This window comes from Coregonus lavaretus (assembly GCF_964263955.1).
Source record: "Coregonus lavaretus genome assembly, chromosome: 25".
Taxonomy (NCBI): Eukaryota; Metazoa; Chordata; class Actinopteri; order Salmoniformes; family Salmonidae; genus Coregonus; species Coregonus lavaretus.
Genome location: NC_140012.1, coordinates 15,453,918 through 15,481,340, shown reverse-complemented (window position 1 = coordinate 15,481,340; position 27,423 = coordinate 15,453,918). Strand labels below are relative to the sequence as shown.

General features: G+C 43.8%; 1 protein-coding gene across 1 annotated transcript in view; it reads left to right on the top strand.

Moving 5' to 3' along the window:
* LOC311100537 (serine-rich coiled-coil domain-containing protein 2-like) overlaps window positions 1-27,423 on the top strand; it is a 102,198-nt gene that overhangs the window by 57,269 nt on the left and 17,506 nt on the right. The window contains exons 6-9 of the mRNA XM_084141449.1: window positions 3,568-3,625; window positions 7,065-7,151; window positions 8,599-8,685; window positions 19,671-19,796. Of these exons, the coding sequence (XP_083997575.1) occupies window positions 3,568-3,625; window positions 7,065-7,151; window positions 8,599-8,685; window positions 19,671-19,796 (358 nt within the window). The remainder of the gene's footprint in view (window positions 1-3,567; window positions 3,626-7,064; window positions 7,152-8,598; window positions 8,686-19,670; window positions 19,797-27,423) is intronic.

The following is a 27,423-nucleotide window of genomic DNA, read 5'->3' as shown; positions in this document are numbered from 1 at the left end:
CTCTGGAGTGATGAATCACGCCATACCTGCCCCAATGCATAGGTTTGGCGGATGCCAGGAGAACGCTATCTGCCCCAATGCATAGTGCCAACTGTAAAGTTTGGTGGAGGATGAATAATGGTCTGGGGCTGTTTTTCATGGTTCGGGCTAGGCCCCTTAGTTCCAGTGAAGGGAAATGTTAACGCAACAGCATACAATGATTATGTGCTCTGAACTTTGTGGCAACAGTTTGGGGAAGGCCCTTTCCTGTTTCAGCATGACAATGCCCCGTGCACAAAGCGAGGTTCATACAGAAGTGGTTTGTCGAGATCGGTGTGGAAGAACTTACCTAGCCTGCACAGAGCACTGACCTCAACCCCATCGAACACCTTTGGTATGAATTGGAACTCCGACTGCGAGCCAGGCCTAATCGCCCAACATCAGTGCCCGACCTTACTAATGGTCTTGTGGCTGAATGGAATCAAGTCCCTGCAGCAATGTTCCAACATCTAGTGGAAAGCCTTCCCAGAAGAGTGGAGGCTGTTATAGCAGCAACAGGGGGACCAACTCCATATTCATGCCCATGATTATGAAATGAGATGTTCGACGAGCAGGTATCCACATACTTGTGGTCATGTAGTGTACTTTGAGAGTCTGATGATCCTTTGTAAATGGGTCGTTACTCTCAAAAGGCACCGAATTGGTGGATATCACCTAATTTTAACATTCTGTCGTAAAGAGCACATGTTCATTTTCTAGGGTAAATTTAAAAAATGACTGTTAAGTGCCAAATAAAGTCATAGGATTGCCCGTAACAGGGTTGACGATTTAATCTTAAATCAGCCATAAATCCCCTTGTGACATGGCGAATGGAAGCTTGTTTTGTGCAACAGGGAGTGGCAATTGAATGCAAGCTTAACAAAGAAATGGAAACTGTTAAAACATTTCATGGCTGTCTATCTATGGGAATCGAAAGGGGATACCTAGTCATTTGCACAACTGAATGCATTCAACCGAAATGTTTCTTCTTCATTTAACCCAATCAGTGAGGTGTGGGGGGGGCTGCCTTAATTGACGTCCACGTCATCGAGCTGTATTTTCATGTCATCCAACAAATGTAAACGCTTTGCTAAACAGCATTGCCACTTGGATTGGAACCAGTGCTTTGGTCAGATGACATGAATATAGAGCTCTTTGAACCCCATACCTATTGTAAAACATTTTAGAAAAGGGCTCAGTGCCGTTATCCTCGCAAGGTGAGGTATTGAACGGTATTGGAAACAGGGCTGTCAATAATTTTGACCCCTAACTTTTTGAGAAAACAAATAAATAAATATATATATATATATATATATATATATATATTGTTAAACAAAATCTCTTTGAGTAATTGTATTAGTATAAAATAATATACTTTAAAATAAATGTTGAGCATACAATATACAAAGTGTCTTAATAGGGCGTTGGGGCACCAATAGCCAGAGCAGCTTCAATGCACCTTGGCATAGATTCTACAAGTGTCTGGAACTCTATTGGAGGGATGCGACACCATTCTTTCACAATAAATTCCATAATTTGGTGTTTTGCTGATGGTGGTGGAAAATACTACAGGCGCAGCTCTTGAATCTCCCACGTTAAATTGGGTTGAGATCTGGTGAATGAGACTGCCTTGGCAAGTAGTTTACATCGTTTTCATGCTCATCAAACCATTCAGTGACCACTCTTTCCCTGTGGATTGGGGCGTAGCCAAAGTAATGTCCAAAATAATGGCCTGCCCAGCATTTTTATACATGACCCTAAGCATGATGGGATGTTAATTAACTCAGGAACCACACGTGTGGAAGCACCTGCTTTCAATATACTTTGTGTCCCTCATTTACTCAAGTATTTCCATTATTTTGGCAGTAAGCTGCAGCTCAGTATTTTAATTATTATTTTATACAGTCATTTTTGCTCATCTTTATCAAGGGTGTCAATCATTTCGGACCCCACTGTATTTGGATGAGACAGTTCCAGGCTGTAATTATTGTTATCTGTGTATTATAGTGCAACAGTGTTCCTATTGATTGGTCATCTATCTCCTGCTCCCCCATAGTCCTCAGAGAAAGCAGGGGGGCAAATACTGTATGCGTCCCAAATGGCTCCCTATGTAGTGCACTACTTTTGACCAGGGCCCATACAGTGCCTTCAGAAAGTATTCGTAACCCTTAACTTATTCGACATGTTGTGTCACAGCCTGAATTAAAAATTTATTAAATGTATTCTTTTTCTCACCCATCTACACATAATACCCCATAATGACAAAGTGAAAACAAGTTTTTAGAAATCTTTGCTAATTTATTGAAAATGAAATATCTCATTTACATAAGTATGCACACCCCTGAGTCAATAATTGTTTGAATCACCTTTTGCAGTGATTACAGCTGTGAGTCTTTCTGGGTAAGCTTTCAACACCTGGATTGTACAATATTTGCACATTATTCATTTTAACATTTATTAAAGCTCTGCCAAGTTGGTTGTTGATCATTGCTAGACAGCCCTTTCAAGTCTTGCCATAAATTTTCAAGCCGTTTTAAGTCAAAACTGTAACTAGGCCACTCAGGAACATTCATTTTAATCTTGGTAAGCAACTCCAATGTATCCAACTCCAACATGATGCAGCCACCACCATGCTTGAAAATATGAAGAGTGGAACTCAGTGATGTGTTTTATTGGATTTGCCCCAAACCTTAGTGCCTTATTGCAAACAGGATGCATGTTTTGAAATATTTTATTCTGTACAGGCTTCCTTTTCACTCTGTCATTTAGGTTAGTAATGTGGAGTAACTACAATGTAGTTGATCCATCACACACAGTCACATAGAGTCCATGCAATGTATGTGACTTGTTAAGCACATTTTTGCTCCTGAACTTATTTAGGTTTGCCATAACAAAGGGGTTGAATACTTATTGACTCAAGACATTTCAGCTTTTCATTTTTAATTAATTTGTAAAAATATATAAAAACATAATCACTCTTTGACATTGTGGGGTATTGTGTGTAGGCCAGTGACTCAAAATCACAATTGAATCCATTTTAAATTCAGGCTGTAACACAACAAAATGTGGAAAAAGTCAAGGGGTGTGGATACTTTCTGAAGGTACTGTTGGAAATAGGGTTCCATTTGTGATGCAGCCACTGTGTTTGTACATATCTGCAGTGTAAAGTTGGGACATAGTATCTCAGCCAGTGAGTTTAGGAGGAGAGTGACTGGCCACCAACATCTTCATAGACTTTTGGGGATATTATCCCTATGCTCTGTATAACAGTAGGCTCACTGCAGTAGCCTATGCCAGTAGTGACTAGTCAAAAGTAGTGCACTATATAGGGAATAAGGTGCCATTTGAGACTATTCCAAGGACCACAGCCTGATAGCAGGGCTACTGCTCTGCTGTCATTGATATCTCTGTGCATCAAAACAGTGATTATGTTGTTGTTCTTGTCCCACTGCAGTCCCATAGGGCTATTGTCAACACTCACATCATAGATTTGCACGGCCACATCCACGTCCCACAGACAATTATTATCTCTGTGTGACAATCTGACAGAATCAATGATGAAAGCGGCCGATTCCCCAACGCTCCAGCCACGATATCCAAGGCTGTGGTGAGATTTGGGATGCCGCTAATGTGTCTCTGTCAGCGAGGGATGGGAGATAAATGTGGTGGCGATCGGAAGCGTCTGATTGCAAGAGGCTGTAATTGGTTTACGCACGGCTTGTTTTGTGTCCTACTCTTAAAATTGCTTGCGATGAGCAACGGGGAGCCTTAGATGAGAGACTGAGTGTGCATTGCAAATGGCACCCTATTCCCTATATAGTGCACTGCTTTTGACCAGGGCCCTATGACCCCTAGTCAAAAGTAGTGCACTATATAAGGAATAGGGTGCCATTTGAAACAACCTGATTCTGATGGGAGCTGGACTGGACACACTGATTGGACAAATATTGGTGTGGTTCATTGATCCTTTATTTATACAGGCCCTTGCCAATAGAGATAGAAAACCAATACATTGTATGCTTGTCGATTTTATTCTTCTTATTGTATTCTTTTTACATCTCTCCCTCCTTGACAAATGTGTCACAATTATAGAACTATCATGATCTGGGTGGGTCTGTGTCTACAAGTCTGTAACGAATAAACCCCTTGTCTAAGGGTACCATGTCAGGATTGCAAATCTAATGTTGATCAGATCTCAGATCCAAAACCTCTGAGTGAGCTGAGTTCCATTGGTGGGCACTGGGCAGTGTAGCCAAACTGAACAGCAGCTTAGAGACTCTACAACCCCTTGTAGACTTTTCTACACTGATCCCCCTCATGATGCTATACAGTGGGGAAAAAAAGTATTTAGTCAGCCACCAATTGTGCAAGTTCTCCCACTTAAAAAGATGAGAGAGGCCTGTAATTTTCATCATAGGTACACGTCAACTATGACAGACAAAATGAGAAAAGAAAATCCAGAAAATCACATAGTAGGATTTTTAATGAATTTATTTGCAAATTATGGTGGAAAATAAGTATTTGGTCAATAACAAAAGTTTCTCAATACTTTGTTATATACCCTTTGTTGGCAATGACACAGGTCAAACGTTTTCTGTAAGTCTTCACAAGGTTTTCACACACTGTTGCTGGTATTTTGGCCCATTCCTCCATGCAGATCTCCTCTAGAGCAGTGATGTTTTGGGGCTGTCGCTGGGCAACACGGACTTTCAACTCCCTCCAAAGATTTTCTATGGGGTTGAGATCTGGAGACTGGCTAGGCCACTCCAGGACCTTGAAATGCTTCTTATGAAGCCACTCCTTCGTTGCCCGGGCGGTGTGTTTGGGATCATTGTCATGCTGAAAGACCCAGCCACGTTTAATCTTCAGTGCCCTTGCTGATGGAAGGAGGTTTTCACTCAATCTCACGATACATGGCCCCATTCATTCTTTCCTTTACACGGATCAGTCGTCCTGGTCCCTTTGCAGAAAAACAGCCCCAAAGCATGATGTTTCCACCCCCATGCTTCACAGTAGGTATGGTGTTCTTTGGATGTAACTCAGCATTCTTTGTCCTCCAAACACGACGAGTTGAGTTTTTACCAAAAAGTTATATTTTGGTTTCATCTGACCATATGACATTCTCCCAATCCTCTTCTGGATCATCCAAATGCACTCTAGCAAACTTCAGACGGGCCTGGACATGTACTGGCTTAAGCAGGGGGACACGTCTGGCACTGCAGGATTTGAGTCCCTGGTGGCGTAGTGTGTTACTGATGGTAGGCTTTGTTACTTTGGTCCCAGCTCTCTGCAGGTCATTCACTAGGTCCCCCCGTGTGGTTCTGGGATTTTTGCTCACCGTTCTTGTGATCATTTTGACCCCACGGGGTGAGATCTTGCGTGGAGCCCCAGATCGCGGGAGATTATGAGTGGTCTTGTATGTCTTCCATTTCCTAATAATTGCTCCCACAGTTGATTTCTTCAAACCAAGCTGCTTACCTATTGCAGATTCAGTCTTCCCAGCCTGGTGCAGGTCTACAATTTTGTTTCTGGTGTCCTTTGACAGCTCTTTGGTCTTGGCCATAGTGGAGTTTGGAGTGTGACAGGTGTCTTTTTATACTGATAACAAGTTCAAACAGGTGCCATTAATACAGGTAACGAGTGGAGGACAGAGGAGCCTCTTAAAGAAGAAGTTACAGGTCTGTGAGAGCCAGAAATCTTGCTTGTTTGTAGGTGACCAAATACTTATTTTCCACCATAATTTGCAAATAAATTCATTAAAAATCCTATAATGTGATTTTCTGGATTTTTTTTCTCAATTTGTCTGTCATAGTTGACGTGTACCTATGATGAAAATTACAGGCCTCTCATCTTTTTAAGTGGGAGAACTTGCACAATTGGTGGCTGACTAAATACTTTTTTCCCCCACTGTATCATCCTCCTCTCCACAGCTCCATAGGGAGTGGGTCACAAAACAGTCCATCACACCATGATCACACATTTAGTAGCTCTAGTGGGTTGTTGAAATGTGGATAGCACGACAACTTATGTGTCAGAATATCTTTATTGAAAGCCTGATTGACACTAAAGAGCACTTTGAATGTAGCGGCTGTAGTGTATGTCATTACTAATGCACAATATCTTCCTGATCTTCTCTCTGTTAGTTGAAACGTTGCCATGGAAATGGCACAATCTCAATGTTAACGCAAAGATAAACGATAACCTAATGTCCCTAGTCATCAAGACATCCAGGACATCTTGAAAGACCAATTGAAAGCGAGTAATGGTTTTGTACAGCCAATAGGCTATTTGTATTTGTAATCCATGGAAAAGTGCTTACGGCTGAACCTTGGTTTCTTCATAGAAATATAAGGGATAAAAAAAGAGTTCTATGAACTGTGCTATTAACTGTCGACTGTGAGGCAGGAATATATTATTTTCACTCGAGCCGCTATTAAAAGAGAAGAGGGTTGTAGAAAAAGCCATTGTTGTGGTAGGAACATACTGAAATCTTAGTGGTCAATTGAAATCACTCTCTTCTTCTTCTTCATCTCCAAGGCTCTTCTCTACAAGGTTCTATCAAACTGAGGGTGTTCTCTGAAAATGGCTCCTGTCACGGTGTTAAATTGCACTTAATGCCTTCAAACTGCCAGCTCTCGCTGGCTCAGTGAGCAGTGTGTGAGCACTGAGTGCTTTTGTTAGCTTGACGCGCTAAAACTACTCCTGGCATCGTTAGGTCCGACCAGGGGGTGGATTGGTGGTGGTAGGAGTTTGGAGAGTTAATTCAGTTCAGTGTGTAAGAGTCACAAAGATACAAACGCAGCTATCATAATGTTGGGTTACAGTTCCTGCTGTTGGCGAGCCAGTCTTTAGCCTTCTGTTATAAGCCCTGCCACAGTCAAAGACTGGCTCTTTATACCAAAAAAAGAGAGCACAAAGGTATATGGTAGTTGGCCAACATGAATATTACATTTACATTTTAGTCATATATTTCTCTCTGAAATCTGAGTGAGCCAGCAATTCACAAGCCTAATATGAGTTGTGTATGTTTTGCTGTTCTTGTATAGATGGAGGATGGTAGTGATATGGACGACACTCTGACTCTGGATACCTTGAGTCCAGAATCCAGAGAGGACCCAATTCAAGCTCGACAGGTAAGACCCACTGTTTAACACCACACACACACACACACAGTAGTAGGACGTGTACTGTCAAACAAACCCCATGTAGACAGTGGATTATGCCCATGTTATAGTTGTTTGTCCAAGGCCCTGTTTATCCTTGTGTTACCAGTGCCCATCTTCTGTTTGTGTTCTCATGGCCTGAGTGCTTTGGTTTATTTTCCTTTTGTTGTTTGTGTGCATACCCTGTTTTTGTCTGCTGTGGAAAATAGTACGTTCTCCATTCTCAGGTTATTTTTGTCGCCGTGTCAGCTCTAGGTCTGTTTGTGTGTATATGCTTGTTTGCCGGGCGTATTACGTTTTTGAACCTGGAATCCAATTTCCTGTTATTGTGTATGTTTATTTTGCGTGTTTGCAATTGCCTGCGTGTTCGGGGCACCTTGAATCTCCCTTTTTAAAGTAGTCAAGCAAGGGCTAGTCTGTTCTGTTCCTTCTCCTCTCTACATAAAAATGGCCCTGTCTCAACCTCCTCCTGACCTAACCTGTAAACACTGCAGACCTGTGTACAGCTGAGCCAATGTTCTTTGGCTCTGCCAGCTTAGCCTTGCCCTCCCAGCATGTCTGTCTGGGGCAGTGGGGGGGGGAGAATAACCACCCTGAACCACAAAGACATTAACGACCCTAACAACCTGGCGGAGCCCAAACCCACACTGCTCATCCCCCTCCCTGGAAGCTAGCAGAGCCCTGCTGTACAATAGCATTGACATGGATGGTGAAGGCTCCAAAACGGGCTGACCCTGAGTGCGGTCCATATTCTCTAGCATGCACTGACACAGAGAGACAGAGAGGGGGCATTGGAGCAGGAGCCAGCAGGCATTTATAATGCATCTATACATTAAATGTATAGCCATTTCTGCACACATTTTTCGATCACGCAGGGACTGTGTGTGTTTGTCTGGCTGGGCTGGAGTGCAGGGACCAGGGAAGGGAGAGGGTAGCGGCCGGGCCAGACGGAGCCCGGCTGGGCTGGGAGCGCATCAGAATGCAGCCTGTCTACCTGGCCCTAGGGCTCCCGCTCCATGTTTGGCTGAGCTTATCATTACTCTCCCCTCCCGACAGGTGTTTGAATTCTCATTCGAGGGCGTCTCCCTCTCTGTCTTCTTCTAGCTTTCCAAACATGATTTTTCGCGCTCTCTCTCTCTTTCTCGCATTCACTGGCTCCCTCCATCTCTGCCTCCTGCAGTGAGACATCACAGCCAGGTTCATGGTTTGTGACTGACCCGTGATTGGCTGATCGACCTCCCCCTTATTCCCTGCTGTCCTCTGGATGAATTCACAAATTGGATTCTGGCTCAGATCTTGGCAGCCATGCGGTGGACAGGTGAAGATGAGTCGGGAATAGAAATGTGTGTTTAAGGCCGTTAGGGGTCAAATAAATCTGTGTGGCTGTACTGAACTGTCTTCTCTGTGTGTGTTACAGGTGGAGGAGCTGTTGAAGGAGGTGCAGGAGCTGAGAGAGGAGCTGAGGAGTAAAGACAGGACCATTGCTCAGCTGACCCAGCAGATGGTATGTACTTACTAGTGTACAAAAGTTGACACCGTAAGCGTAAACTCTATTTCAGTGCAGTGCACTTCATCGGCTCCGACTTCCAACCTTTCTCACGCCATTTTCAAGTCACTCTTCTAGCTAGTCGCTACCACTGTGACCCATGCACAGTAAGTGTTGTCAAACCCCAGGATTTTACCAGGCTCTTCCAAACCCACAGCCACTTCAGCCAGGTCACCCATTATACAAGTCAGTATTCGACGTCCATCCACGTCTGAGGATGTCTGGAGATGACGTGGAAACCGGCCACTAGGGGCAACAGTGAGCGCTGTTACCTTCAAGTAGGTTTCAGTATTGCTAGGGCGTTGTGGACTGGGATGGTGGATGGGCGTAAGCATCTGCCTCTGATTCCAAAGTTTGCATCCAGCGATAGAAAGACGTTTTTATATTTTAGTTTTAAGCCTATCCCAAACCTTAACCCTTACATTTACATTTTAGTCATTTAGCAGACGCTCTTATCCAGAGCGACTTACAGTTAGTGAGTGCATACATTATCATACTGGCCCCCCGTGGGAAACAAACCCACAACCCTGGCGTTGCAAGCGCCATGCTCTACCAACTGAGCTACAGTGGACTACCTTACCTTAATCATTCAGAGTTAATGCCTAACCTTAAACACTTTGAAATTTGATGTTTTGGAAGAACTTCGAAATTTGACATTTGAGAAACATGGATGAACGTCTAATTCTGACGTGAGACTGTGAGAGCTTGTTGTCCACTTGTAGATCCAGCCACATAGTGACATGTCAGCTCCTATTAGTCTATAAGCCTCTCCTCTGCCATCCACTCACTGTGGGGATCATGAAGTAACTATGGTCTCCATACACCTTAGCCAAATACATTTAAACTCAGTTTTTCACAATTCCTGACATTTAATCCTAGTAAAAATTCCCTGTCTTAGGTCAGTTGCATTTTTACATTTTAGTCATTTAGCAGACGCTCTTATCCAGAGCGACTTACAGTTAGTGAGTGCATACATTTTCATACTGGCCCCCCGTGGGAATCGAACCCACAACCCTAGTTGTGGTAGTAGGTTCCCCGCGCAGCGGTTTGGGTCAAGAACTGCAATGCTGCTGGGTTTTTCCCGCGCAACAGTTTCCCATGTGTATCAAGAATGGTCCACCACCCAAAGGACATCCAGCCAACTTGACACAACTGTGGGAAGCATTTGAGTCAACATGGGCCAGCATCCCTATGGAAGGCTTTTTGTATTGGTGTCTGTGTAAAATTTGAACTGAATGACTCTCTTGAATCGCGTGCCCCTTGAAAATGGAACGCTTGTGCAACTCAATATTAGGAAGGTGTTCTTAACGTTTTGTATACTCAGTGTATCTCTCTTTTTCTCGGTCTGTCTCTATCTATGTGAAATTTTCCATCTCCCATCTCCCATGCCTGATCAAACTGAATGAAAATTAGAAAGTTGAGTTATTAAGTAAATGTGTTATTGATTTGAGGCTTACTGCTTTAATCCACAACAACATGTTGAAATTAGACTTAATTGATTTTCCACCCACCTCTTTTCAACACTAACTTTGTGTTCATTTCATAGTGCTGTTTTGATGCTGTTTACATGTTATTTGTTAAACTGTTTTTCACGCCTTGTGATTAACGTTGAAAGAAACAGTTGGAAGTATTGGTTTTTCTAGTATCCTGTCATTTCCTACTGTTTTGTCCCAATGTAACTCCAGACTCTGTATAATGTATCATCCAATTATTTTAATGTTTCATCCAATTATTTAACGGTTGTGGCAAATTCCCAGCATCATTTCAAATACCATAGAATCTACCTTTAATAATAATAATAATTGGTCATTTAGCAGACGCTCTTATCCAGAGCGACTTACAGGAGCAATTAGGGTTAAGTGCCTTGCTCAAGGGCACATCGACAGATTTTTCACCTAGTCGGCTCGGGGATTAGAACCAGCAACTTTTCGTTTACTGGCACAACGCTCTTAACCACTAAGCTACCTGCCGTCCACACCTTTCACAGATATGCTATTTAAGTTTAATTAGCTAACTTCTGTTTTGATATTATCATCTCTTTACAACCCTACTTTAAGCCATGCATTCTTATTTTTCTTATTTTTTCAGGGGTAGATCAGCTTTAATATTGCAGATTGTGGCTTCCATCAATGTAATTGTCTGCATCATTTCCAATCCCCCATATATATTAATTTTTTATATATACAGTGGGGGGAAAAAGTATTTAGTCAGCCACCAATTGTGCAATTTCTCCCACTTAAAAAGATGAGAGGCCTGAAATGTTCATCATAGATACACGTCAACTATGACAGACAAATTGAGAAAAAAAAATCCAGAAAATCACATTGTAGGATTTTTAATGAATTTATTTGCAAATTATGGTGGAAAATAAGTATTTGGTCACCTACAAACAAGCAAGATTTCTGGCTCTCACAGACCTGTAACTTCTTCTTTAAGAGGCTCCTCTGTCCTCCACTCGTTACCTGTATTAATGGCACCTGTTTGAACTTGTTATCAGTATAAAATACACCTGTCCACAACCCAAACAGTCACACTCCAAACTCCACTATGGCCAAGACCAAAGAGCTGTCAAATGACACCAGAAACAAAATTGTAGACCTGCACCAGGCTGGGAAGACTGAATCTGCAATAGATAAGCAGCTTGGTTTGAAGAAATCAACTGTGGGAGCAATTATTAGGAAATGGAAGACATACAAGACCACTGATAATCTCCCTCGATCTGGGGCTCCACGCAAGATCTCACCCCGTGGGGTCAAAATGATCACAAGAACGGTGAGCAAAAATCCCAGAACCACACGGGGGGACCTAGTGAATGACCTGCAGAGAGCTGGGACCAAAGTAACAAAGCCTACCATCAGTAACACACTACGCCGCCAGGGACTCAAATCCTGCAGTGCCAGACGTGTCCCCCTGCTTAAGCCAGTACATGTCCAGGCCCGTCTGAAGTTTGCTAGAGTGCATTTGGATGATCCAGAAGAGGATTGGGAGAATGTCATATGGTCAGATGAAACCAAAATAGAACTTTTTGGTAAAAACTCAACTTGTCGTGTTTGGAGGACAAAGAATGCTGAGTTGCATCCAAAGAACACCATACCTACTGTGAAGCATGGGGGTGGAAACATCATGCTTTGGGGCTGTTTTTCTGCAAAGGGAACAGGACAACTGATCCGTGTAAAGGAAAGAATGAATGGGGCCATGTATCGTGAGATTTTGAGTGAAAACCTCCTTCCATCAGCAAGGGCATTGAAGATGAAACGTGGCTGGGTCTTTCAGCATGACAATGATTCCAAACACACCGCCCGGGCAACGAAGGAGTGGCTTCGTAAGAAGCATTTCAAGGTCCTGGAGTGGCCTAGCCAGTCTCCAGATCTCAACCCCATAGAAAATCTTTGGAGGGAGTTGAAAGTCCGTGTTGCCCAGCGACAGCCCCAAAACATCACCGCTCTAGAGGAGATCTGCATGGAGGAATGGGCCAAAATACCAGCAACAGTGTGTGAAGACTTACAGAAAACGTTTGACCTGTGTCATTGCCAACAAAGGGTATATAACAAAGTATTGAGAAACTTTTGTTATTGACCAAATACTTATTTTCCACCATAATTTGCAAATAAATTCATTAAAAATCCTACAATGTGATTTTCTTGAAAAAAAATTCTCATTTTGTCTGTCATAGTTGACGTGTACCTATGATGAAAATTACAGGCCTCTCATCTTTTTAAGTGGGAGAACTTGCACAATTGGTGGCTGACTAAATACTTTTTTCCCTCACTGTATGTATGTATGTATGTATGTATGTATGTATGTATGTATGTATGTATGTACAGTGCCCTCCACTATTATTGGCACCCCTGTTTAAGATGTGGTCGAGGACTTCCAAAAATGCTCCTTTTTTTTTAAACAACATAGAACCCAAATGCAAAAAAAGAGAAAAATCCAACCTTTTATTTAAGTACATTACTTTGGTGGTAAAAAAAAAAAATCACACATTTAGAAAATAAAAAACTTGAAATCATGTGTCCCACAATTATTGGCACCCCTAACAATTCCGCTGAAAATTTTAATTGATTTTTAAAAAAAATATATTTTTCTGTAGTTGCTAAAGTTGGTCAGGGTATCTAGGAACTTTTAATTAGTAATTCATGACTTCCTGTTTCCCTGGGGTATAAATATGACGTGACACAGAGGCCTAATTCTCTTACCCATTTGTCAACATGGCAAAGACAAGAGAACACACCATTCAAGTAAGGCAGATTTGTGTCGACCTTCATAAGTCAGGCAATGGCTACAAGAAAATAGCCACTCGCCTTAACTTGCCCGTATCTACAGTCAGAGCAATCATTAAGAAGTTTAAAACAACTGGAACAGTGACAAACAAGGCTGGAAGAGGTCCCAAGTTTATCTTGCCACAACGCACAGTGAGGAGGATGGTAAGAGAAGTAAAAAAAAGTCCTAAGCTCACTGTCACAGAATTGCATCAAAGAGTGGCATCTTGGGGTCACAAAGTCTCCAAAACAACCATCAGACGCTCTCTACATGCCAACAAGCTGTTTGGGAGGCATGCAAGGAAAAAGCCTTTTCTCACTAACACTCACAAACGTAAACGTCTGGAGTTTGCTAAGCGGCACTGGGACTTCAACTGGGATCGTGTGCTTTGGTCAGATGAGACTAAGATTGAGCTTTTTGGCAACAAACACTCTAAGTGGGTCTGGCGTAAAACAAAAGATGAGTATGCCGAAAACCACCTCATGCCCACCGTGAAGTATGGTGGAGGATCTGTGATGCTGTGGGCCTGTTTCTCTTCCAAAGGCCCTGGGAACCTTGTTAGGGTGCATGGCATTATGAACGCTTTGAACTACTAGGACATTTTAAATAAAAACCTGATGGCCTCTGCCAGAAAGCTGATGATGGGTCGTCATTGGGTCTTTCAGCAGGATAATGATCGAAAACATGTGGCAAAATCTACACAAAAATGGTTCAGCAGTCACAAACTCAAGGTCCTCCCATGGCCATCTCAGTCCCCAGACCTCAACCCAATCGAAAACCTGTGGGGCGAGCTAAAGAGGAGAGTGCATAAGAGAGGACCCAGGACACTGGATGATCTAGAAAGATTGTGCAAAGAAGAATGGTCAAAGATCCCTCTCTCTGTGTTCTCCAATCTTGTGAAATGTTATAGGAGGAGATTAAGTGCTGTCTTGTTGGCAAAAGGGGGTTGTACAAAGTATTAACATCAGGGGTGCCAATAATTGTGGGACACATGATTTCAAGTTATTTTTTTTCTAAATGTGATTTTTTTTTTTTACACCAAAGTAATGTACTTAAATAAAAGTTTGGATTTTTCTCTTTTTTTGCATTTGGGTTCTATGTCGTTTAAAAAAAAAGGAGCATTTTTGGAAGTCCTCGACCACATCTTAAACAGGGGTGCCAATAATTGTGGAGGGCACTGTATGTATGTATATACAGTGGGGAGAACAAGTATTTGATACACTGCCGATTTTGCAGGTTTTCCTACTTACAAAGCATGTAGAGGTCTGTAAATATTATCATAGGTACACTTCAACTGTGAGAGATGGAATCTAAAACAAAAATCCAGAAAATCACATTGTATGATTTTTTAAGTAATGAATTTGCATTTTATTGCATGACATAAGTATTTGATCACCTACCAACCAGTAAGAATTCCGGCTCTCACAGACCTGTTCGTTTTTCTTTAAGAAGCCCTCCTGTTCTCCACTCATTACCTGTATTAACTGCACCTGTTTGAACTCGTTACCTGTATAAAAGACACCTGTCCACACACTCAATCAAACAGACTCCAACCTCTCCACAATGGCCAAGACCAGAGAGCTGTGTAAGGACATCAGGGATAAAATTGTAGACCTGCAGAAGGCTGGGATGGGCTACAGGACAATAGGCAAGCAGCTTGGTGAGAAGGCAACAACTGTTGGCACAATTATTAGAAAATGGAAGAAGTTGAAGATGACGGTCAATCACCCTCGGTCTGGGGCTCCATGCAAGATCTCACCTCGTGGGGCATCAGTGATCATGAGGAAGGTGAGGGATCAGCCCAGAACTACATGGCAGGACCTGGTCAATGACCTGAAGAGAGCTGGGACCACAGTCTCAAAGAAAACCATTAGTAACACACTACGCCGTCATGGATGAAAATCCTGCAGCGCACGCAAGGTCCCCCTGCTCAAGCCAGCGCATGTTCAGGCCCGTCTGAAGTTTGCAAATAACCATCTGGATGATCCAGAGGAGGAATGGGAGAAGGTAATGTGGTCTGATGAGACAAAAATAGAGCTTTTTGGTCTAAACTCCACTCGCCGTGTTTGGAGGAAGAAGAAGGATGAGTACAACCCCAAGAACACCATCCCAACCGTGAAGCATGGAGGTGGAAACATCATTCTTTGGGGATGCTTTTCTGCAAAGGGGACAGGACGACTGCACCGTATTGAGGGGAGGATGGATGGGGCCATGTATTGCGAGATCTTGGCCAACAACCTCCTTCCCTCAGTAAGAGCATTGAAGATGGGTCGTGGCTGGGTCTTCCAGCATGACAACGACCCGAAACACACAGCCAGGGCAACTAAGGAGTGGCTCCGTAAGAAGCATCTCAAGGTCCTGGAGTGGCCTAGCCAGTCTCCAGACCTGAACCCAATAGAAAATCTTTGGAGGGAGCTGAAAGTCTGTATTGCCCACCGACAGCCCCGAAACCTGAAGGATCTGTAGAAGGTCTGTATGGAGGAGTGGGCCAAAATCCCTGCTGCAGTGTGTGCAAACCTGGTCAAGACCTACATGATTGTATGATCTCTGTAATTGCAAACAAAGGTTTCTGTACCAAATATTAAGTTCTGCTTTTCTGATGTATCAAATACTTATGTCATGCAATAAAATACAAATTCATTACTTAAAAATCATACAATGTGATTTTCTGGATTTTTGTACCTATGATAAAAAATTACAGACCTCTACATGCTTTGTAAGTAGGAAAACCTGCAAAATCGGCAGTGTATCAAATACTTGTTCTCCCCACTGTGTATATATTTATATATATATACCCTTACCATCGATCTCTGAACACATCCAGATTTGATTTCTATTCGCCATATATTTTTCAACTGTGCTGTGATTTTTCACAAAGTTCTGAACATTTCTATTCTCATAGACTACATATTGTAAATTAAAGAAACATTTTTGCTAAGAGTATTATTATATTATTGATCGATTGACTTTTTAAATCACCCAGTAGTGCTATTTGCAGAGGTAAATGTTGCAATTCTTCAGCCATTCCTGAACATGTGAACAAAAACAATCAACAGTACCAAAACAAATTCTGTCTCTTCACAGCAAAATCTGCAGAGCTAGGATGATTGTATCCCCCATATACAGTAAATTCGGAAAGTATTCAGACCCCTTCCCTTTTTCCACATTTTGTTACGTTATAGCCTTATTCTAAAATAAAAATGTTCCTCATCAATCTATACACAATACCCCATAATGACAAAGTGAAAACAGGTATTTAGACATTTTTACCAATTTATAAAAAACGGAAATAGCTTATTTACATAAGTATTCAGACCCTTTTCTATGAGATTTGAAATTGAGCTCAGGTACATCCTGTTTCCATTGATCATCCTTGAGATGTATCTACAACTTGATTGGAGTCCACCTGTGGTAAATTCAATTGATTGATCATGATTTGGAAAGGCACACACCTGTCTATATAAGGTCCCACAGTTGACAGTGCATGCCAGAGCAAAAACCAAGCCATGAGGTCAAAGGAATTGTCGGTAGAGCTCCGAGACAGGATTGTGTCGAGGCACAGACCTGGGGAAGGGCACCAAAAAAGTTATGCAGCATTGAAGGTCCCCAAGAACACAGTGGCCTCCATCATTCTTAAATGGAAGAAGTTTGGAACCACCAAGACTCTTCCTAGAGCTGGCTGCCCAGCCAAACTGTGCAATCGGGGGAGAAGGGCCTTGGCCAGGGAGGTGACCAAGAAACCTGATGGTAACTCTGACAGAGCTCCAGAGATCCTCTGTGGAGATGGGAGAACCTTGCAGAAGGACAACCATCTCGGCAGCGCTCCACCAATAAGGCCTTTTTGGTAGTGGCCAGACGGATGCCACTCCTCAGTAAAAGGCACATGACATCCCGCTTGGAGTTTGCCAAAAGGCTCCTAAAGAACTCTCAGACCATGAGAAACAAGATTCTCTGGTCTGATGAAACCAAGATTAAACTCTTTGGCCTGAATGTCAAGCGTCACGTCTGGAGGAAACCTGGCACCGTCCCTACGGTGAAGCTTGGTGGTGGCAGCATCATGCTGTGGGTATGTTTTTCAGCGGCAGGGACTGGGAGACTAGTCAGGATCGAGGGAAAGATGAACGGAGCAAAGTACAGAGAGATCCTTGATTAAAACCTGCTCCAGAGAGCTCATGACCTCAGACTGGGGCAAAGGTTCACCTTCCAACAGGACAACGACCCTAAGCACACAGCTAAGACCACGCAGGAGTGGCTTCGGGACAAGTCTCATGAGTGGCCCAGCCAGAGCCCGGACTTGATGTAACATCTCCGGAGAGACCTGAAAATAGCTGTGCAGCGACACTCTCCATCCAACCTGCCAGAGGTTGAGAGGATCTGCAGAGGAGAATGGAAGAAACTCCCCAAATACAGGTGTGCCAAGCTTGTAGCGTCATACCCAAGAAGATTCGAGGCTGTAATCACTGCCAAAGGTGCTTCAACAAAGTACTGAGTAAAGGGTCTGAATACTTATGTAAATGTGATATTTCAGTTTGTATTTTTTTATACATTTGCAAACAGGATGATGGGGTATTGTGTGTAGATTGATGTGGGGAAAAAAACAATTTAATACATGTTTGAATAAGGCTGTAACGTAACAAAATGTGGAAAAAGTCTAGGGGTCTGAATACTTTCTGAATGCACTGTACATTATATTATGTCCTGGTTAAAAGCCATGCATTATTAGCAACCTCTTTCCATTCCATAGACCATTTATTGAAACATGATTTAAGGCTGATGTTCTTTATTACTAGAATCAGCCTGGATGCATGATTCAGGCCCAGAGGAGCTGTGAAGGCAGCAGTGGGGTTTCATTACACATCTCTCTCTTTGCTGCTAATTTCACCTTTTGAAGTTGAGCTAGCATATCAAACAACAGAGCACTGTTTTATTTCAGGGAATCAACCTCCTGTTGTTTTATTTCAGCATGCCATAGCTGATTTTCTTTATGACTGGAATCATCCTGGATGCATGATTTAGGTCCAGAGGAGCCGTGGAGGCAGCAGGGGGATTCATTACTATTTCTTCACCACAGGAACAGACCTCTCTCTCTCCTCCTAATATCACAGTTGAAGTTGAACTAGCGTATCGATCAATAGAGCAATGTTTTATTTCAGGGAATCATCCTCCTGTTGGTAGTTTGGTAGTATAGTAGTATGGTAGTATGCAGACATAACAGGGAGTTGGAGCCTGGACAGAACCTGATTGGTAGGGCTTGTTATTCTAAAGGAGAGGAATACCTGTACACTGTTTGAGTAGTTCGATAATTTCTGGGAGTGTTTCCACCCTCTATGCTAAGAGCCATAGTGATTGAAACGTTGCCATTCATTGTGGGCGCATTCAAACACTTGCACCTGATACTGTAGGGCAGCAGTGTCAAACTCATTCCATGGAGGGCAGAGTGTCTGCTGGGTTTTCTTATTTTCTTTCAATTTGTGTCCAATTAAGACCTACACAACCAGGTGAGAGGAGTTCCTAACTAATCAATGCCCTTAATTGATCAATCAAGTACAAGGGAGAAGTGAAAACCTGCTGCCACTTGGCCCTCCATGGAATGAGAGGCCTATAAGTGTTTGCACAGGTAATTTTATGCATGTGTAATCAGAAAGGTTGGGTGTGTTAAAAAAGAGCCCTGGGGTTTTGAACGACGCTTGAAAGAGTACAAACACAAAGCTGGTGTTTGTCTGTTGCCTGGTCCAAGTATAGGTAATGGAAGATGAGGGAGTCCTAAAAGAGCACACTGCTACCGTACCGGTACATGATGATTTAGTGGCTGTGGCTTAGGCGTCTCAACTGTCCTCTGTGTGTGCGTCTGCGTGTTAGTCTGCATCTGTGCGTTTCTGTGTGTGTCATACTCAGGCCACAGCCAAAGGCCACCCTTGCTCTCCTCTTCTGCTCTGAGGTTGTGAGATGGAGAACCTTGCAGTGTTTAATTTGTCTTCTGGGCTGTGGGTGTTTTCTTTGGGAAATAAAAGGGCTGTTGCGGCCTTGTTTCGGGTGGGCCATTTCAGTGGCCATTTCAGAAGCACTCATACTGTTCATTGCTTCTTTGTGTCCCTGGCCTACACAGAGGGCTAAAGACAGGCTTAGTATGACCATACACAATGAAGCAGACACACTAATTGCTTATTGCAGTTTATGGACTTGTTACACTTCTACTATAAATGTTATAAAGGTTCCGTCCTCTCACATTTGTTTTTATGATATTTTATGACCTTGGCTTTTATATGATCGCTCATATTTTATTTTAGCCCCGATTGGGTGTTTGTTGTCATCGTGTCCCCAACACCCTGGTCATTAAATAAGTACTCCAACAGATAATTACGATTAATTAATCTTAAACTGTGTTGTTGTGATTAAAACATTTTATTTACACACATGCAACCAACTCAAAACACACACTGCACCGGCAACTCTTCTTGGCAATGACATTTATTTTGCAACCAACCAATAGGCCAACATGATTGAACTGAATGATATTGTATTGGTGTCTGTGTAAAGTTTCAACTGAATGACTCTCTTGAATAGGCTGCCCCTAACAATGCAACTCTATTTGAAACTAATAAACAACATAATTGAATTGAATGACAGTGTGTTAGTGTCTATGTAAAATTTCAACTGAATGACGTGTCTCTCTTGACTAGGCTGTTCCTGTCAAGGCCACGAGATGCCACTGCCAGCAGCACAGTCCACCTGGAAGAGTTGTGGAAAGAGTGATGGTGACCTACCATGACAAGGCCACACAGACTCCACCATGGAGGGGACATGTTGTGAGTGCTGCTTCCTGTATGTCTCAGAGAGAGAGCGAGTGTCCATCCCACTGTCATGTCCTGATCATATTCACTGTTGGGCACTTGACCTTTGACTTCATACAACTGTTTTTTGTAGGGTTTTTAATTTTCACCATGCAAGTGTTACCTATTCCAAGTCATCTCTGTAGGAGCTGTGAAACATTTATAGCTGTTATAAAGCTATTATAAAGCTCTAACATATATAACTTTATACTGTAGCTGCTGGAGGACACCTAATAGAGTGACTTGGCTAGGTAGGTGCCATTTTTTCACTCTGCACAAACTCTATGACATCCAGTGCTCTCGTCAAGCCAAGCGGCCAGGAGTCTTGAACAGACATCACGTTCCACCTGTAAGGCAGCCTGGGGGCCTGTTGGACAGGATGGAGCGTGGGCAGAACAATGCCAGTTTAGAGGGATGACTGGGCCCATGGGCCCCCCTTTGCTCCTGTCTCCTAAGCAGACTGCCAGTTTATTTGGCTGCGTAGCCGCCTGCCTGTCTGGTACACTACTGCTGTCTGTCTGTATTCTCTGATGAACCAGGGCCTTAGCCACCCATGGGCGGCCTGGGCAGCGTAAATCACAGGACTATCACTAATGACAAACAATAATACATATCCAGGGGGTTAGCGGCCCTTGTTTGCCTGGCCCAAATAAACCAAGGGCACCCCCAGGCCCAGAGCAGAGCAGCACCGAGGCTAAAACGCTCCGCAATAACATGGAAATTGCCTTGGCACGCTGCTAGCCGCCCCGTGATGGACAGGCTTGTTTGGCTAGGCAGCGGCACAAGCCTAATTAGATTTGAAAAAGAAGGCTCCGCTTGAAATATGTCCTGCAATAACGCAGCACAGAGGTCTCATTTTTACGCCTGGCCAAAGGACACCAGCATATACCGGTGAGAGGCGCCTTGAGGTGGGCGGCAGGGAGACATAGTGCTCAATCATAGACACCCGCACCCGGTGGCGGCACACTTCTGGTCACTTTTGTATCCCACCATGATTGGATTTATTCACTCTCCTGCTTTGCGGTTTTGGAATGAGGTGTGGATGGGAGACCGTAGGGAAATTGGTTCAGTTCAGATTTACAGCTTGGGTTTGTACCTCACCTGAAGATGGTAATGGACAAGTTGTTCCTGGTCGTTTGCAGGGAGGGAGCTGTGGGGTAATGAAAACATGCGTTTCTGGGGTGGAAGAGGAGATAAGAGGACGGGCGAGGCTGCTGTTGCGTTCACCAAGCCCAAGGCACATACCTTGCCTATAATCCATGGCTTCTGGTTGCGGTATGTACGTACACTCACTGTGGGTACAACATCGTCGAGGCACTTATTAATGAAGCCCGTGACTGATGTGGTAAACTCCTCAATGCCATCGGATGAATACCAGAGCATATTCCAGTCTGTGCTAGCGAAACAGTGCTGTAGTATAGCATCCGCTTCATTGGACCACTTCCGTATTGGGTACTTCCTGTTTGAGTTTTTGCTTGTAAGCAGGAATCAGGAAGATAGAGTTTGGTCAGATTTGCCAAATGGAGAGCGAGGGACCTTTGTATGCGTTTCTATGTGTGGAGTAAAGGTGAATTAGAGTTGTTTCGCCTCTAGTTGCACAGGTGACATGCTGGTAGAAATTAGGTAAGACAGATTTAAGTTTCCCTGCATTAAAGTCCCCGTCCACTAGGAGCACCGCATCTGGATGAGCATTTTCTTGTTTGCTTATGTCCCTATACAGCTCGTTGAGTGCGGTCTTAGTGCCAGCATCGGTTTGTGGTGGTAAATAGACAGCTATGAAAAATATAGATGAAAACTCTCTTGGTAAATAGTATGGTCTACATGTTATCATGAGGTATTCTAACTCAGACGAGCAGAACCTCGAGACGTCCTTAATATTAGAGAGCGCACACCAGCTGTTGTTAACAAAGAGACACACACCGCCCCCTTGAGCTTACCCTAAGCTGCCGTTCTGTCCTGCCGATGCATAGAAAAACCAGCTAGATGTACACACAGTGGCCAGTTTATTAGGTACTCCACCCAATTCACGAAAATGGTTCGCTCCTACAGACAGTGAGTCACGTGGCCATGGCTTGCTATTTAAAGCAGACAGACAGGCATTGAGGCATTCAGTTACTGAACGTTGAACGTTAGAATGGGCAAAACAAGTGCCTAAGCGACTTTGAACGTGGTATGGTCGTCGGTGCCAGGCGCGCCGATTCCAGTGTCTCAGAAATGGCCGCCCTCCTGGGCTTTTCACGCATCAGTGTCTAGGGTTTACGGGGAATGGTGCGACAAAGAAAAAACATCCAGTCAGTGGCAGTCCTGTGGGCGAAAACAGCTTGTTGATGAGAAGTCGAAGGGGAATGGCATGAATCGTGCAAGCTAACAGGCGGGCCACAGACAGGCAAATAACGGCGCGGTACAACAGTGGTGTGCAGAACAGTATCTCGGAATGCACAGCTCGTCAGTCCTTTTCACGGATGGCTATTGCTGTAGACGACCACACCGGTTCCACTCCTATCAGCTAAAAACAAGAAGAAGCAACTCCAGTGGGCACATGATCACCAAATCTGGACAATTGAGTCGTGGAAAAACATTGCCTGGTCCAACAAATCCGGTTCCTGTTGCATCATGATGATGGCAGAGTCAGGATTTGGCGTAAGCAACATAAGTCCATGACCCCACCCTGCCTGGTGTCAACGGGGATAGGCTGTTGGTGGTGGTGTAATGGTGTGGGGAATGTTTTCCTGGCACACGTTAGGTCCCTTTATACCAATTGAGCAACATTTCCATGCCTCAAAGAATTCAGGCAATTCTGATGAGTGTACCTAATAAACTGGCAAGTGTATATTATCCATGTACACCTTATATCCGGTGCTGTCCTTGTTCAGCCACCACGCCGAGTAACATAGCATATTACAGTTCTTCAGGTCCCGTTAATAGGATAGTCTTGAACTGAGCTCGTCCAGTTTGTTCTCTAGTGATTGTACGTTCGCCAATAGAACGGAGGGTAGAGGTGGTTTATCTACTTGCCAACGTAGTTTCGTCAGGGTGCCTGCACGTCAGCCTCTCGTGCCATCTCTTCCGTGTCTCGGGGATTAGGGCTTGGTCTGGGGTGAGCAGTATGTCCTGCGCCGCTGACTCGTTGAAGTAGAAATCTTCATCCAAATCGAGGTTAGTGATCGCTGTTCTGAAGTCCAGAAGCTCTTTTCATCACAGGAAACAATGGCATAAACATTATGTACAAAAAAAGTTAAGATCAGCGCAAATGAACACACAAAATAGCAGAATTGGTCAGGAGCCCGTAAAACGGCAGCTATCCATTTCAGCCCCATTCTAAAATGTGTCTTTGGTTCCCTCTGTGAAACTGTCTCTCCCTCATCCCCCGCAACAGGCTTGAGGGACCATTGGAAACGACAAGACATGGAGAATGTCTTTGCGCTGTGTGATGTCACGAAGTCAAGTCAGAGTTTACTGCAAATCAGGCTGTATATATTCAGAAACTCAAGGGAAAATCTGCCTAGCAGATTAGTCATAGTCCTACTAATCAATACTCATAATTGGAACAGGCAACAATGTCTTGATGGAGAGATACTGATGGAGGGTTAGAGAGAAAGAGGGGGGGGGGGTGAGAGAGGCAACATTGTAATGAGCTCGTGAAATTATGCTTTCAACCATAATGAGCACAATTGATCTGTGGTGGCAGTACACAAATAATGCATCCCTGCCCCTCAAAGCAAAGGTAAACTCAACACTACCAACCAATCCCCTCTCACCGAGCCTCTCGCAGCTTCAATAACAGTACCTGTCACTGTCATGTCAGGTAGCTATGAGTTTAGAGGCGACCCTAGACTTCGTTTCTCATCTTCCTCCCCTATGTCAAATCACTCCCTGGCAGATGCGTCTGAATCGGGGGAGGGGGAGTGTAATTGTATTGTACAGGGAGACATCGCAGGCACCCTGTCTAGGAATGGACTGAGACACAGTGGCGCCACATAGTGTGGGTGTAGCAATGGGGGAATCGGCTGGTGACTCTAGGGAGTGGGGCTGTCCTGCACTAGAGCTGCACCCCATCCCAGCACAATGTTTTCTCAATTTGAGGTGCTGGAGAAATGTGAGGTGTGGGGATTAGTTGAGATGGACAGTCTCCCTGGTCCTCATGTCTGAGTGTCCTGCGTTTGAGAGTATGGTGCTGTAATCTACAGCCCTGTATACAGTGCCTTCAGAAAGTATTCATAACCTTTGACTTATTCAACATTTTGTTGTTACAGCTTAAATTCAAAATGTATTAAATATATATTTTTTCTCACCCATCTACACACAATACCTCATAATGACAGAGGGAAAACATGTTTTTAGATTTTTTTGCACATTTTTTGAAAATGAAATACAGAAATATCTCATTTACCTAAGTATTCACACCCCTCTGCTATAATGCTCCAAATTGAGCTCAGGTGCATCCAATTTCCTTTGATCATCAACTTGATTGGAGTCCACCTGTGGCCAATTCAATTGTTTGAACATGATTTAGAAAGAAACACCTGTCTATAGAAGGTCCCACAGTTGACAGTGCATGTCAGAGTAGAAACTAGACCATAAAGTCAAAGGAACTGTCCTTAGATCTCCGAAATTGAATTGTGATAAGGCATATATCTGGGGAATAGTATAAAACAATTTCTAAAGTGTTGAAAGTTTCCAAGAGCACAGTGGTCTCCATCATTGGAAAATTGGAAAAAAAATATGGAACTACCTAGACTCTGCAAAGAGCTGGCCAACCGGGCAAGAAGGACCTTGGTCAGGGAGGTGACCAAGAACCCAATGATCACTCTGACAGAACTACAGAGTTCCTTGGCTGAGATGGGAGAACCTGCCAGAAGGACAACAGTCTCTACAGCAATTCACCAATCTCGGCTTTATGGGAGAGTGGCCAGATGGAAGCCACTCCTGAGAAAAAGGCACATGACAGCACGCCTGGAGTTTGCAAAAAGGCACGTGAAAGACTCTGAGAGCATAAGACAAAATATTATGTCATCTGATAAGACACACATTTTACTCTTTGGCCTGAATGCAAAGCGCTATGTCTGGAGAAAACCAGATCCCCATCTAACGCCATCCCTACCGTGAAGCATGGTGGTGGCAGCATCATGCTATGGGGATGCTTTTCAGCAGCAGGGACTGGGAGACTGGTAAGGATAGAGGGAACAATGAATGGAGCCAAATAAAGGCAAATCCTTGATGAGAACCTGCTTCAGAGTGCAAACAACCTTAGACTGGGGTGAAGATTTACATTCCAACAGGACAATGACCCCAAGCATACAGCCAAAGCAATGCTGGAATGGCTTCAGAACAAGAATGTGAAAGACCTTAAGTGACCCAGCCAAAGCCCAGACTTGAATACCATTGAAAATCTGTGGAAAGACTTGAAGATTGCTCTTCACCGCTGCTCCCCCATCTAACTTAACAGAGCTTGAGAAAATCTGCAAGGAAGAAGGGAGAAATATCCCCAAATTCAGATGTGCAAAGCTGATACAGACATACCCAAGACAACTGTAATCTGTAAAGCTGTAATCGCCACCAAAGGCGCTTCTACAAAGTATTGAATACTTATGCAAATGAGATCTTTCTATACTGAACAAAAATATAAACCCAACATGTACAGTGGGGAGAACAAGTATTTGATAAAATGCCGATTTTGCAGGTTTTCCTACTTACAAAGCATGTAGAGGTCTGTAATTTTTTTATCATAGGTACACTTCAACTGTGAGAGACGGAATCTAAAACAAAAATCCAGAAAATCACATTGTATGATTTTAAGTAACGAATTTGCATTTTATTGCATGACATAAGTATTTGATACATCAGAAAAGCAGAACTTAATATTTGGTACAGAAACCTTTGTTTGCAATTACAGAGATTATACGTTTCCTGTAGGTCTTGACCAGGTTTGCACACACTGCAGCAGGGATTTTGGCCCACTCCTCCATACAGACCTTCTCAAGATCCTTCAGGTTTCGGGACTGTCGCTGGGCAATACGGACTTTCAGCTCCCTCCAAAGATTTTCTATTGGGTTCAGGTCTGGAGACTGGCTAGGCCACTCCAGGACCTTGAGATGCTTCTTACGGAGCCACTCCTTAGTTGCCCTGGCTGTGTGTTTCGAGTCGTTGTCATGCTGGAAGACCCAGCCACGACCCATCTTCAATGCTCTTACTGAGGGAAGGAGGTTGTTGGCCAAGATCTTGCGATACATGGCCCCATCCATCCTCCCCTCAATACAGTGCAGTCGTCCTGTCCCCTTTGCAGAAAAGCATCCCCAAAGAATGATGTTTCCACCTCCATGCTTCACGGTTGGGATGGTGTTCTTGGTTGTACTCATCCTTCTTCTTCCTCCAAACACGGCGAGTGGAGTTTAGACCAAAAAGCTCTATTTCTGTCTCATCAGACCACATTACCTTCTCCCATTCCTCCTCTGGATCATCCAGATGGTTATTTGCAAACTTCAGACGGGCCTGGACATGCGCTGGCTTGAGCAGGGGGACCTTGCGTGCGCTGCAGGATTTTCATCCATGACGGCGTAGTGTGTTACTAATGGTTTTCTTTGAGACTGTGGTCCCAGCTCTCTTCAGGTCATTGACCAGGTCCTGCCATGTAGTTCTGGGCTGATCCCTCACCTTCCTCATGATCACTGATGCCCCACGAGGTGAGATCTTGCATGGAGCCCCAGACCGAGGGTAACTGACCGTCATCTTCAACTTCTTCCATTTTCTAATAATTGTGCCAACAGTTGTTGCCTTCTCACCAAGCTGCTTGCCTATTGTCCTGTAGCCCATCCCAGCCTTGTGCAGGTCTACAATTTTATCCCTGATGTCCTTACACAGCTCTCTGGTCTTGGCCATTGTGGAGAGGTTGGAGTCTGTTTGATTGAGTGTGTGGACAGGTGTCTTTTATACAGGTAACGAGTTCAAACAGGTGCAGTTAATACAGGTAATGAGTGGAGAACAGGAGGGCTTCTTAAAGAAAAACTAACAGGTCTGTGAGAGCCGGAATTCTTACTGGTTGGTAGGTGATCAAATACTTATGTCATGCAATAAAATGCAATTGGCAGTATGTCCAACCAGCCTCACAACCACAGACCACGTGTAACCACGCCAGCCCAGGACCTCCACATCCGGCTTCTTCACCTGCGGGATTGTCTGAGACCAGCCACCCGGACAGCTGATGAAACTGTGAGTTTGCACAACCGAAGAAATTCTGCACAAACTGTCAGAAACCGTCTCAGGGAAGCTCATCTGTGGGCTCGTCATCCTCACCAGGGTCTTGACCTGACTGTAGGTCACCCATTGAGCATGTTTGGAATGCTCTGCATCAACGTGTACGGCAGCGTGTTCCAGTTCCCACCAATATTCAGCAACTTTGCACAGCCATTGAAGAGGAGTGGGACAGAATTCCACAGGCCACAATCAACAGCCTGTTCAACTCTTTGCAAAGGAGATTTCTTGCGCTGCATGAGGCAAATGGTGGTCATACCAGATACTGACTGCTTTTCTGATCCACACCCCTACCTTCTTTTTAAGGTATCTGTGACCAACCGATGCAAATCTGTATTCCCAGTCATGTCAAATC